The sequence below is a fragment of the Aquarana catesbeiana genome, linkage group LG04, assembly GCF_042186555.1.
Source record: "Aquarana catesbeiana isolate 2022-GZ linkage group LG04, ASM4218655v1, whole genome shotgun sequence".
NCBI lineage: Eukaryota > Metazoa > Chordata > Amphibia > Anura > Ranidae > Aquarana > Aquarana catesbeiana.
Genome location: NC_133327.1, coordinates 439827613 through 439841392, shown reverse-complemented (window position 1 = coordinate 439841392; position 13780 = coordinate 439827613). Strand labels below are relative to the sequence as shown.

Below are 13780 nucleotides of genomic sequence, written 5' to 3'. Positions count from 1 at the left end.
TAGAGTCCTGTGTTCACAAATTTATCAAGTTTAGCTTCCATAAATAAGAAACGCCCTACGTCTTCACCACCAGGTGATAAAACCTGCACACCTCAATATTATTAAAACACGCTGGTTAATATTATCCCACTACTGACACTTCTCGGGGATCACCACCTCAATCCTTCTCAGCTTATACAGGACAATTTGATCATCCATTTCCAAATGTAATCATAGGGCTCCAGTCATATGTCATATTGAACAGAAAGGCACAGACAATAGTGTACTCAGTGTTGCACATTTATTTAAACACCCTGCAAAGCATTACACTTACAAGAAAACAACTCTCAAAGTGCTATCCAGATTCAGTCACCTGCCTGCTTACCACAGAACTCGATGAGACTTCGGCGTGACAAAGTTAGGTTGAAAAAGACACAAGTCCATCTAGTGCAACTAATAAAAAAAAAATCCTACAATCCCATATACACATTCCTATACCCACAGTTGATCCAGAGGAAGGTGAAAAACCTCAGCAAAGCATAATCCATGCTACAGCAGGGGGAAAAAGTCCTTCCTGATCCCCCGAGAGATAATCAGATTTTCCCTGAATCAACTTTGCCTATAAATGTTAGTACCCAGTTATATTATGTACATTTAGGAAAGAATCCATGCCTTTTTTTAAAGCAATCTACTGAGCTGGCCAGAACTACCTCTGGAGGGAGTCTATTCAACATTTTCACAGCTCTTACTGTGAAGAAACCTTTTTGTATTTGGAGATGAAATCTCTCTTCCTCTAGACATAAAGAGTGCCCCCTTGTGCTCTGTGATGACCTTAAAGTGACTAAATCGCACCAAGTTCATTATATGGACTCCTTATTTATACATGTTGATCATATCCCCCTCAATCTCCTCTTCTCAAGAGAGAATAAATTCAGTTCCTCTAATCTTTCCTCATAGCTGAGCTCCTCCATGCCTCTTATCAGTTTTGTTGCCCTTCTCTGCACTTTTTCCAGTTCCCTGATATCCTTTTTGAGAACTGGTGCCCGCAACTGAACTGCATATTCCAGATGAGGTCTTACTAATGTTTTGTACAGGGACAAAATATTTCTCTCTGCAGTCAGTCCATGCTTCTCTTAATACAAGAAAGGACTTTGCTCGCTTTGGAAACCACAGCTTGGCATTGCATGCTATTCTTAAGCTTATGATCAACCAAAATGCCCTGATCCTTCTCCACTATGGATTCCCCCAGTTGTACTCCCCCTAGTATGTATGATGCATGCATATTCTTGGCCCACAAGTGCATAACTTTAGATTCATCAACACTAAACCTCATTTGCTACTTAGTCGCCCAATTAAACAGTGCATTGAGGTTGGCTTGTAAGTTGGAGACATCCTGTAAGGATGTTATTCTACTGCATAGCTTGGTGTCATCTGGAAAGACTGAAATGGTACTTTTAATTCCAGACCCTAGATAATTTTATAAAGATATTAGAAAGTAAGGGTCTTAACGCTGAACCTTGGGGTATACCACTTATAACCTTAGACCATTTAGAGTATGAATCATTAACCACTACTCTCTAAATACGGTCTTTTAGCCATTTTTCTATCCATTTACATACTGATCTCTCCAAGCCTGTAGACTTTAAATTACACATTAGCCGTGTGTGGGGAACTATGTGAAGCGCTTTTGCAAAATCCAAGTATATTACATCCACAGCCACCCCCCTATCCAAGGTTTTACTTCCTCATAAAAAGAAATCAGGTTTGTTTGACAACTTCTGTCTTTCATGAATCCATGCTGTCTGTTGCTTAAAATATTGTTTTCCAACAAGAACTCAGCTATGTGGTTTCCGGTATCTTCCTCCTGTATCTTCAGTGATGTCACAAGCTTGGCTCCTCCCTTGTAGATGCGTTGCACCCCTTAATTGGGCATCCTCAGTAGGCAGGGAGCTGAACAACCCAAGCACTTCCTCCTTCATCTCCATAAAATATACGCACAGTCTATTATGCAGCAACCGGAAGTGTAATCGCGCTCAATTACCTCCTATTCCAGGGGACACTTCTAAGCGGACATAAAAACAAAGATGAAAATAAACATGTCAAAATCTCTGCTCGATACGAAGAGCTCCCAACTAGGCTTATAAAAGGAATTGCCTGCCAAATAATATAAAGCCTCTATAAAAAAAACACACACCCCTGAATGCCGCACACCCATTCAAATGTATGAAACATTTTATTAATAAAGATCTCTTAATCCTCCAAAAACTAAAGCACATATATCAAATATTATTTCACCTACTACAGTTATACAGATTATTTTATTTACTTAAAATATTTATTTCTACTGATAAAGTAAGGTAAATTAATTTAAATTGTGTGAATTAAAATAAATCACATAACCAGGCAGTGGTATAACGGGTCTAATGTAATCGTTCCTAATGAAGCAGTTTAAATCAAACTCCATATTTAAAATTCTGGGGGCTAACTCTTTGGTCTCATAAATCCAAAAAGACTCAATTGCCCCCCTCCAATTGTTATGATCCCTTTCTATTCCCCAAAATGTAAGGCCTCTTGGGTTCCTATTATGAGCTTCCCTGAAGTGTTTGGACACACTGTTTATGTGCTCCCTTACCTGCATGAATCTGGATGTACGTCCCACATACTGGATGGAGCACGGCACTCCAACATTTATACCACCCTATTGTGGAACAAGAGATTAAATCCTTCATTGCATAAGTCTTGCCCGTTGCTGTTGCTATGAATTCTCTTATTAACTCTTGAGGTTTTCCAAGCTAAACACTTGCCATGATCAGAAAATCCTGCCAAAAAGGGGAATCGGCCCATTCTTTTTTACTTCCAGTGGATCCACTATACCTTGTTCAGATCTGCGCTATTGCTGAATGACGGCTACAGCGTGGATCAGCTTTGCCGGGAGGCAGTCTATTGACGTCCTCCCCTTTCAAAGCTGGCCACGCCCCCCTGAAGGGGCGTGCGCTGTGATCACCCGAGTCAATGAGATTCAGGTGATCACAGATCCGAGTAAGGGGCCGATCCCAGCCCCTTACCATGTGATCAGCTGTCAGCCAATGACAGCTGATCATGTGATGTAAACAGAGGATCTGTAATCATTTTTGTTTTCTTCTCGCGCTGACAGTGTGAGAAGAAAAAAAGCCGATCGCCGTCTCTGTTTTAAGGGACATCGGTCCCAAAGAGGAAGAGGCGAAGTTGCCTCATATGTGCCCACAAGTACCGCCTGCCAGTGCCGCAAATCAGTGCCCCAATCAGTGCCACAGTAGTAAGTGCCAGCAATCAGTGCCCCACAAGTGCCACCTAATAATGCCCACCAGTGCCCATCACTGCCACCTATCACTGCCACCTATCAGTGCCCTTCAGTGCCACCTATCAGTACCCATCAGTGCAGCCTATCAGTGCCCATCAGTGTAGCCTCATCAGCGTACATCAATGAAGGAGAAAAATGACCTGTTTTGCAAAATTTATTAACAAAATATAAATCGGTTTTGCATATTTTTTTTTTTTTTTAATTTTTCTACAAAAAAATCAAAAACCCAGGGGTGATCAAATACCACCAAACAAAAGCTCTATTTGTGGGGAAAAAAATGATAAAAACTTAATTTGGGTATAGTGTTGTATAACCGCATTCAGTGATAGCGCTAAAAGCTAAAAATTGGTCTGGACAGGAGGGGGGTTTAGGTGCCCAGTAAGCAAGTGGCAAAGATTAGGGGCCTTCTTATATACACATCTCTTGGAATAATACTCAGCTGATGAGAGATCGGGGTTAAGGGCCAATCACAGCAGGCCTTTACCATGTGATCAGCTGTGTCCAATGACAGCTGATCACAGGATGTAAATACAAGCCAGTTATCGGTTTGTCTTTCCTCACGCTGACAGTGTGAGGAGAGAAGACTAGAGCCAATAACCGGCTGGTGTCCTGATTTTCAGTATAGTCACAGCAGTGCTGCCAATCAGTGCCAGTTATCAGTGCAGCCTCATCAGCACACATCAGTGAAGGACAAAAATTACCATTACCTGTTTGCAAAATTTTATAACAAACTTTGAAAAATTTTTTTTTTTTTGTTCAAAATTGTCTGTGTTTTTTTAGTTTGTATAGCAAAAAGTAAAAAACCCAGTGGTGATTAAATACTACCAAAAGAAATCTCTATGTGAAATGATAAAAATTTCATATGCGTACAGTGTTGCATGACCGCGCAATTGTCATTTAAAGTGTGACAGTGCTCAAAGATGAAAATTGGCCAGTAGGCAAGTGGTTAATCGGTCGAAATAAATATTTTATGTAAATAAGTAGGTGTAGTAGGTGAAATAATAATTGATGGGTTTTAGTTTTTGGAAGCTTAAGATTTTTATTAAATGTTTTATGTATTTAATGAGTGTGCAGCATCCAAAGGAGTTATATTAGTAGGGGCTTTATAATAATTGGCAGACAATGCCTTTTATGAGCCTGGTTGGGAGCTCTTAATATCTAGCAGAAATTTGGACATATTTTTTTTTTTTTTTTTTTCGTTTTTAGAAGTGTTCCCTGCACTAGGGTAGTGTAATTTTAAGCTTCCAGGAATAGGAGGTAAACGAACCCGATTTACACTTCTGGCAGTCGCATGATAGATTATGTGTGTGTGTATGTTATAGAGATGGAGGAAGCCACTTAAGGGTCGGGTGGTTCGGCTCCACGCCTACTGAGGAAACCCAATTAAAGCATTTTCTGCATTAAGGTAAAAAACCTTCTGTATACAGCCCCCCTTCTACTTTGAACCCGATTCTCAATTCAGTGCTGTGCATGAGAGCATCGGCTTTCTCAGCTCTCTCCATCCTCTTAGCCTCAAAGACAGAAGTGAGAGCCATTGGTGCCCCAATAGCAAGCGTCAAGCCGTTGGAAAACCTGAGAGGAAGGTCAGGCTGCTTTGTGCAAAACCATTGCACAAAGCAGATAAAAATAACATGTTCGTTAATAAGCATTTCCAATCGCGTTCATTTTAGCGCGCACAATATATTACCCGTTTTTTCAGTAAAATGTTAAGATTGAGTTGCACCAAGTAAATAACCATCTCATGCTTTAAAGTTGTATCTGCCCAAGAAACCGCAATTAACTTCAGTGCCCAAAATTGTATTCATATGCAACACTTTCAAAGCCCTTACAGTTCATCATCTTAGAGTTGACTGTAAATACTAGCCCTAAAAAGATTGCTCTCACTTCTTTTATGCGTTGCTAAATGTAACGTCGAGCACAATCATCATTCTCCCATCTGAAAGCTTTCAGTTGGCTTTTTAGGTTTTTTAAAAATTTCCGGCTATAGCAGCCGACATAAGACATGCTGGAGGCAGTAAACAAAGTTAAAGCCACCCTGTCTGAACAATAAAATGGCCCATGACCCTGGTACAGTTGTTTTTGGATGCATCTGTCCACAGCCAACTGGAACTGTTGCCTACAGCCTTAACACTATCATGTGATTACCTTGGCTAATACTCTCCTCCAAATTTCCAGGATAGTTCTCTCCATTCACATGCACATGATTCTTTGCTGGTCAGCTTAACTACCATGCAAGAACTACCCTAAGAGGCTACCTTTTGAGGGTGAATGCTTCTTTGGTCCCTCCTTGCACAAGTACAGAGAGATCACAAGGCTATAAGCACTCCTATTTCCCAGAAGAAAAATGTTCACGTTTCTACCAGTAGGTCTTTTATTCCTGATGTTGGAAAAAGTTTTAGTGCCTCAGTCTTCCAACATCAGTTTAAGACCTGAACATTCTTTCATAAGAGGGCTTGGCCCTACAAGCCAGCCGCGTCTGATGCTAAGGCCTCTTCTTAATGATGGTGTGCCCCTACTTGTCAGAGCGGAGGGTCTTCTGTTGGCCTTTCTGGCATCTGGTCCAAAAACCATGCCCCGTTCCCTGTCTTGAATGATGGACTTCCTGAATGTTGCCTCTGCACAACAGCTGTCTTGGTCAGTGTATCCTCAGCAATAGTTTCAGAAGCTTTACCTGGATCACAATGGACTGGATGATCGAGGGGCTAGCCTGAAATGTGACCTTCAGTGCTGCACAGCACTGGGCTTTGCTTTGTGGGGCTTTTCAGACCTTTGCATATGGTTAGCCAGTGAGCGCTGTCCAGGTATAGAGCCACAACACAATCTCTGCTGCGGCCCAGTCTCTGAAGGCTTGCGTACTAGGGAGGCCTCTGGATGTTGCTAGGCTAACCTGGGTTGCTAGCCTCGCTTGCCCAGTGACTTTTCAGCACTGGGCTTTGGATTGTTGTCTTTTGCAGACCTTCATTTACTTTTAGCCACAGATCACTTTTCGGATCCAGGGCTGTAGCACAGTTTCTGGTGTGACCCCTGTCTCACTTAGTAAGGCCGGTTGGGCTGAAGCCTTATGGGACTACCTTGTAGTTGGTACCATTGGGCAACATCCTAGCACAGTATCAGTTAAAATCATACTCGCCTAGGTGGATGTAGTATCAATCCGATGCTGCTTCTGTCACCAGCTGCCTCTGCATTGAGAACTGAGCGACTAAACACTGACGATCGATCAGTTTTTCCCTCTGCTCTGAACAGAGAACAATAAAACGACAAGTCTGGCACTAGGGGGCTGGGACACAGGTTCCCTTGGGATCGATGTATGGTGCCCTGTGGGAGACCAAAAAGCAGCTGTGTGGAGCTTCCTCACCAGGAGCGGTGTCTGAAATATCAATAACACTCAGAAAAAAAACAGCCACAACCAGAAGCGCTGCATGGAAACTCCTATTGTAGGAAAGCAATTAGTTGCTAAGTCACTGGAAACAGTCTCTCTCGGTAGTGCCGATGTGGTTGAAATCACAAGCAAGTTTATTAAAACAATGATGTGGATTGAGAAGAACCAACAAGCAAAGCTCTCCTTGCACAGATGGAATGCTAACCAGCATGGTTGACACTGTAACAGTACCTTGGCAAGCGATGAGATATGAACCAGCTGTATAGAGCAGTGCTGCGGTGGTCAACTGGGATCCTCATGTGCAGAGAACTCCACTGTGAAAGGGACAGCCAATGGAGATTAAATAGGGGCTTTCCGCAGGAGATATCATAAAGGAACAATAGTTATATAAATTTTGTTAATGGAGACTGTGCTGTGGTGGTGAAATAGGCTATGGTTCCTTTTAAAAACCTGATCTCTCCCACGGCCAGCTCCTATTTAATCTCCATTGGCTGTCTTAGTCACATGATTTTGAAGAATGGCCACGGCCCGAAACACCTTGTCAGGATGACATCCACCACCTCTACTTCCTCTCCTTTGGTTTAAGCTTCATCTACACTCCCGTGCACCAAGCCTCGTTTTGGATCTGTGTTTACCCGGACGGATGACGTCACGCTCGGGCGATTCCACCTGCCGATCCACGTAGCAGTGCACACAGCTGCCGGTCAGCTCTTTTCCCCCCAGCGGCTGTTCCCCTGCCTACCACCGGTGCTCACAGCCCGACGATCTGCTCCATCCACCTGGCTCTGCACTCATCTTCTCTCCTTCCACAGTGGAGTTTGTTCTGCACATGAGGAGCCCAGTTAACCAGCACTGCTCTATACAGCTGGTTCATATCTCATAGCTTGCCATGATTCTGTTATGCCCTGTACACACGATCGGACATTCCGACAACAAAATCCATGTTTTTTTTCCGACGGATGTTGGCTCAAACTTGTCTTGCATACAGGCGGTCACACAAATCTTGCCGGAAATTCCGAAGAATTCAAGAACGCGGTGATGTACAAGACGTACGACGAGCCGAGAAAAATGAAGTTCAATAGCCAGTGCGACTCTTCTGCTTGATTCCGAGCATGCTTGGAACTTTGTGCGTCGGAATTGTGTACACACGATCGGAATTTACGACAACTGATTTTGTTGTCGGAAAATTTGAGAACCAGGTCTCAAATTTTGTGTGTCGGAAATTCCGTTGGAAAAAGTCTGATGGACCCTACACACGATCGGAATTTCCGAAAACAAGCTCCCATCGAACATTTTCCGTTGGAAAATCCTATCGTATGTACAGGCATTAGTGTCATCCATGCTGGTTAGCGTTCCATCTGTGTGAGGAGAGCTTTGCTTGTTGGTTCTTATAAATCTACATCGTTGTTTTAATAAATTTGCTTGTGCTTTCAACCACATTGGCACTACCATAGATTGTTTTGAGTGACTTAGCAACGAATTGCTTCCCTTCAACAGGAGTTTCAATTCAGCACTGGTTGTGGCTATTTTTTTTTCTGTTTTGAACAGAGCAGTGACGGTCAGTCACCTGCTCTCTACTCTGCCCCTGCAACGCTCACTGGAGCGCTGAGGAGGGGAAGAAGCGGCTATCTTGGGCTCCCAGCAGCGCAGCTGAGAGACTAAGCTATCTGCCAATCCAGGCATCTGGGTGGATCCAGACTGTTAAGTCAGGAACTTTCTCAAGCCTGGCCGGCTGAGTGACGTCAGCTGACAGTGGGCTTTAGCCTGCTGTCGACTGAAAGCGGGTCACGAGTGCAGTACGAGCTACACTCATGTCATTCATAGATGTATAGCCAAAAAAGCTTTGCCCTATAATTCTTCTTTAAGGCTATGGGATTGTGTGGGGCTGTCATCTGTGAGGTGGAGTGCTGTGTGTTTTTTCATATTTTGCTTGCCAGCTATTCAGCCTAGAGGAAGCATTGTATACCACTGCTACCAAGCGAATATTCAGTTCTGTTCCTCTGCCGTCCTTCAGCTACTCGGTCACCTCTGGCCACCTGAAACTGATCACCACTAGGTTTGTGATTTACTTAAGGCCTTGCCTTGCACATTGGGCCTAGTTGCTGACATTCCGCGCAACAGGTCCTCAGTCACACAGAAAATTAATCCTGCTGCTACAGGTATTCTCGACCCATACTTCCCTTATACCTCTGGGGGCATTTTCCCAGTATCCCCAGATGAAACACCTGTAATCTGGAACCTAGGACCCCTATCTTTAGAAGGTCTTAATCTTGGAAGTCTATTTCAACTTTCTTGGGCAGTGCCGAGGCCTCCCCCATATCCACTAGAGACTTTATGGTTACATAGTGAGGTTTATATGATAAGTCCCATCAAAAAAATAGAAAACCTCCATATACATAAGCCTATACCCACAGTTGATCGAGAGGAAGGCAAAATAAACAAAGAATGGTCTAGTTTGTTCCAGCGGAGGAAAAAAAACTTCTGTAATGACCTGAAAATCAATATCTTCAATATCTCTATACCAGGTTCACTATATGGATCTCTTTTATTTATATATGGTGATCATGTGTTGTCTCTCTCCCCCCCCCCCCCCCAATTGCCCCCTCTCAAGGTAGAATAAATTCAGTTCAGCTAATTTTTCTTATACCTGAACTCCTCCGTGTCCCTTTATGAGTTTGGTTGCTCTTCTCTGCGCTTTCTCCAGTTTCCCAAAAACATTATTTTTGTGAACTGGTGTCCAAAACTGAACTGCATATTCTGGGTGAGGTCTTACTAATGATTTTTACATGCGGTTTGTTCCCAGGTACTGAATCATTCTGTTCATAAGCGTTCTAGATGTGCACCACCACCATTCCTGAGTCTTTGACCCTACTGTGAATGTGAGCCAAAATGATTCAGGTTCCAAACAGTTGAAAGAGACTGTTTTAGGGTCACTGTAGTCTCCTTCAGTAAAATTGGAAATGCAAGGGGTGGTTTTAAATTTTACTGTGTGTATTAACCTGCATTTAGGAACAGCCTGCCGGTAAAGGCCATGGGTCTTTTAGATCTTCTGCAGCTGTAAAAACTCATTTTACTACATTGTGTGAGTCTTGCTCTTTGCAGACTGGAGAGGCCCTGAAAGATCCTGAGCCCCACCTGAGACTTTGCCAGAGCATTTCCCTTTGAGAAGACAAATGTGCAGGGAACTCTCTTTACATGTGTGTAACATTGAGGAGGTGTCAAGGAACAACTGATTTATCTTCCCTTTTGACCACCTTAGACACTCTTTCGCAGTGGTCTCAGAGCCACAGTATGCTACTCCGAGGCACGTAAGAAATCATCAGAAACCAGTGCCGAGTCCTTCTGCCTTTTCTGCAGAAAGCAAGAAAGCACTGCCATGTCCCTGTGGAAGTATGTGCAGCTAACTCCCGCTCAGACCATAGGTCCAGAAGCTGAAAATCTTGGAATGCATAAAGGTGCAGAGTGTTTGAATAGTTGTCGGCGTCTGATAGAATAGAAAGACTGCTTACAGGCTACAGCATGTGAAAGGCTAGCGATCGGGGTTAGCTGGATTGGAGAACTTTGGATTTGGCTACTGGAAGAGGTAAATGGAGCTTGCTTAGATGAAAAGCATTGTCACAACTGTGACAGGGCAGAAACATGCAGCAAATCTAGTTTGCATACTTGTTTTGCAGCTAGAAATTAAATCATTAACGCATTTCAGGGGAAGAAGCTGCAAGGAGCGTGTCTCTTCACAAGAGCTTGTCTAGCTCATAGAGACCAAGCCAAGTTTCATGTAAATTTAAAACTGATCCTGTGCATTATGCAGTATGATCAATGTTTATTTGGAAAAAAAATGAAATAGTTTAACATTTTGCTGGGGTGGTGAAACTAGTTTGTCTATATCTTAATGTGAAAGAGCACTTAGCCTTTTAGGGTAAATTATAAGATGACGGTTTTATTTGAATATCAGTTGCAGTAATGAAAACACTGTTGATTTAAAGATGGGTAACAATCGAGTCTCCTTTTCCTTTTGCAGCTCTACTGGTACATCAGAAGGCAAGAATGGAGCGACTTCATCGGGAACTTGAAGTGCAAAAGAAAAAGCTGGATAAACTTAAAACTGAGGTCAATGAAATGGAAAACAATCTCACTCGGAGACGCCTTAATAGATCGAATTCCCTTTCCCAAGTTCCATCCGTAAGTTTTTCCTGTCATTGTAATACTTTGTGATCCCCAGAGCCTTGTATGTGCACTTTGTGGAATAGTAGTCACGGAAGTGTTCCATGAAAAGGGACAGTTTAGTCATTTTGTAATTCTAAAGCTGCCTTTATTGGGGAGCCAAATATAATTGCCTTCTCCCACACATGCACGTCCATTGTTCAGTATCTGTAACATGATCTACCCTTTCCTTTGTGTGGGGCTGTGTAGTACATCCTCAGCCTTACCAATAGACAATTGTGTTACCATCCTTTATCGTACATCACGGGACACACAGCACCATACTAATCACTATGTGGGTATATAGGCACCTTCAGGTGGTATACTCAATACAGGAAGTTCACTCCCTATATAACCCCTCCTCCTACCATGAGTACCCCAGTTTTTTCGCCAGTGTCTAAAGTGTTGGTTGCTAGTGAAGATGTGCTCTGAAGAGCTCCACTGGAGGGATCCTGACTGGATTTAAATAGCCTCCATAGACCGGATCCATCCAAAGTGCCACTGAGGCCAAGGTGGATGGTACCCCCAGGCCTCGTATACGAAGCACAAGGTTTTGCCTGTAACGCCTCTCCTTGCAGGGCTTTTTGGTCATGCCTACATTACCTAAAGTTTTTCCTGGCGGGGTGCTAATATAGGTGCAAGGGAGTGGAACCCCGATAAAAAGGGACCCGGTCCTTGAAGGTTTGCTAACACAGCCCGCCGTGATAGGTGAAGTTTGGATCTGTCTGTTACAGCAGTATCCTGCAGCGAGGATAAGGTAAGGGAAGAAGCCTAGGAACTGTAAAAAGTCCACCTATGGTTTTTTTTCTTCCAAGAGTAAAATGTTGTCATGTCTTAAAGTCTCCACTAGAGGGAGTAAATGCACATATCTTGGTACATTGCTTCTCAGAGTCAGCTCAGTGTCCAGCTAAAACACCATGTGTGTGGTCTCAGCAGCCGGGGGGATTCTTAATTTTGAACAAAGTTTTGCTGCATGTTCTTCTCCGCCCTGGGGGAACTAAGGGGCTGGGAGGTACAATAGCAGTTGCAGCTTCCCTATGTTGTATTTATCGCTAATGGAGTCAGCTGAAAGATTCCCCACATAGCCATAAAGCTTTATTACTCTCCAGCCCTTGTCCATACTTGATTATTCACAAGGACATAGCCTCCCCTTCTACGGGTCTCCACTGGCAGACCCGAATGCCATCCGCGCGCGCGGACTGCTGTTAATTTGAAACAAGGGGGGGGCGGTTAGTGGCGAGGGGGCGTGGCTTAGGTGCTGGGGACGCAGAGCTTGCACCTGAGGCTTTTTAAACGGACGCTTTTCATCAACACAAGATCTCTAGCAGATGCAACTGAAGAGACGGAGGTCTGACACACAGGACACAGGCGCGCTGGGGTACGTAAGGGATGCAGGAAGGCATTTCCAGTACAGGAAATAAATTTTTACTCTGCACCAAGCTGAACTTTATAGTGGCATTGTACTGCTAGACTATTGCTCAGCAAATAGTGCATTTACTTAGTGCCTCTGCTTTTGTGCTTAGCACTATGGCTTCCAAAAAAGACACCACAAAAAAAGGTACCAAAAATTCCATCCCCAGGCGCTGGGAACTCCAGTCATGCCTCCACACTGTCATCCTCTCCAAAAATACCAGATATGGCAAGCCAGGGTGAGTCTATGGAACCAATTGGTGGTGCAGCTGCTTCTCACATCTCAGCCCTTGTATACATGACTGAGGATGCATTTTCCTCCGCCCTGTAGGGCCTAGAAGGGCGATTAGCGGTTTTAATCGCATCCTCCATTCAAAAGGATAGGAAGTGTGTTAGATCCCCCTCCCCCACCTCAGACCCTTTACCAAGGGAACAGTGGGTACAGGATGAGGTGTTACCCTCAAGCGATCAGGAGGAAAGACAAACCGATTACTCCTCTGTGGAGGAGACAACGGTGGATGAACCTTTTTCAGCCTCGCGATCTGAAAAATTGCAGGTACAATCTCTTACGGAGATGGTTCGTTCCACTTTCAAGCTACCCCTAACGGAGTCGGCTGAAAGTTCTGTTTCTTCATTGGGTTCCTTAAAACCTTCACAGCCTTTACATGCGTTTCCTGTCCATGCATTACTAGAACAGCTTATTTATGCTGAATGGGATCACCCGGATAAGCATTTTCTCCCTCCAAAGAGATTCTCAGTTCTCTATCCCATGGAGGAGAAATTCACCAAAAAATGGAATGGACCAGCAGCAATTTCCAGTGTGAATAAAAGTCTAACTTGTCCAGTAGACAATGCACAAATGCTTAAGGATCCAACAGATAAATAGTTGAAATTCCTGTTAAAATCCTCTTTTTCCTTGGCAGGTGCCGTTACTCAGCCTGCAGTCGCTGCAATAGGCATCTGTCAATAACTAAAGGACCAGTTTAGACAGGCCCTTAAGGAGGTACCTGCAAAACAAGCTCTAGATTTGGCCGAACTACCAAAAGCATTATGTTTTGCCGTAGACGCCATGAAAGATTCTATTCCCCAGGTGTCCCGCCTTGCACTTGTGCTAGTACACATGTGTAGGATCCTGTGGTTAAAAAATTGGTCAGCCGAAGCACCGTGCAAAAGGCTCCTGACTGGTTTTCCTTTTCATGGGGATCGGCTATTTGGGGATGATTTGTACAAATACATCCAAATGATTTCTAATGGGAAAAGTACTCTTTTGCCAGTCAAAAGAAAGTATAAACGCCTTTCATTTAAGCGCGTGCTTTCTCCTGCGCCAGAGTGGGGGGAAGATTCCTGCGCCGGAGTTTCCACCGTCTCGTTTTCTGAGGTCAAACGTTCCCAAAGATCCAGGGAAAAGGCAATCTCTGTTTTGGGCACTAGACCGATTACTGGCTTAGGAGATGATCATACAAATCCTCACA

General features: G+C 43.7%; 1 protein-coding gene across 2 annotated transcripts in view; it reads left to right on the top strand.

Annotated features, from left to right (window-relative positions):
- TAB2 (TGF-beta activated kinase 1 (MAP3K7) binding protein 2) overlaps positions 1-13780 on the top strand; it is a 162012-nt gene that overhangs the window by 107645 nt on the left and 40587 nt on the right. For both annotated transcript variants that reach the window (XM_073627441.1, XM_073627440.1), the window contains exon 5: positions 10717-10877. In XM_073627441.1, the coding sequence (XP_073483542.1) occupies positions 10717-10877 (161 nt within the window). The remainder of the gene's footprint in view (positions 1-10716; positions 10878-13780) is intronic.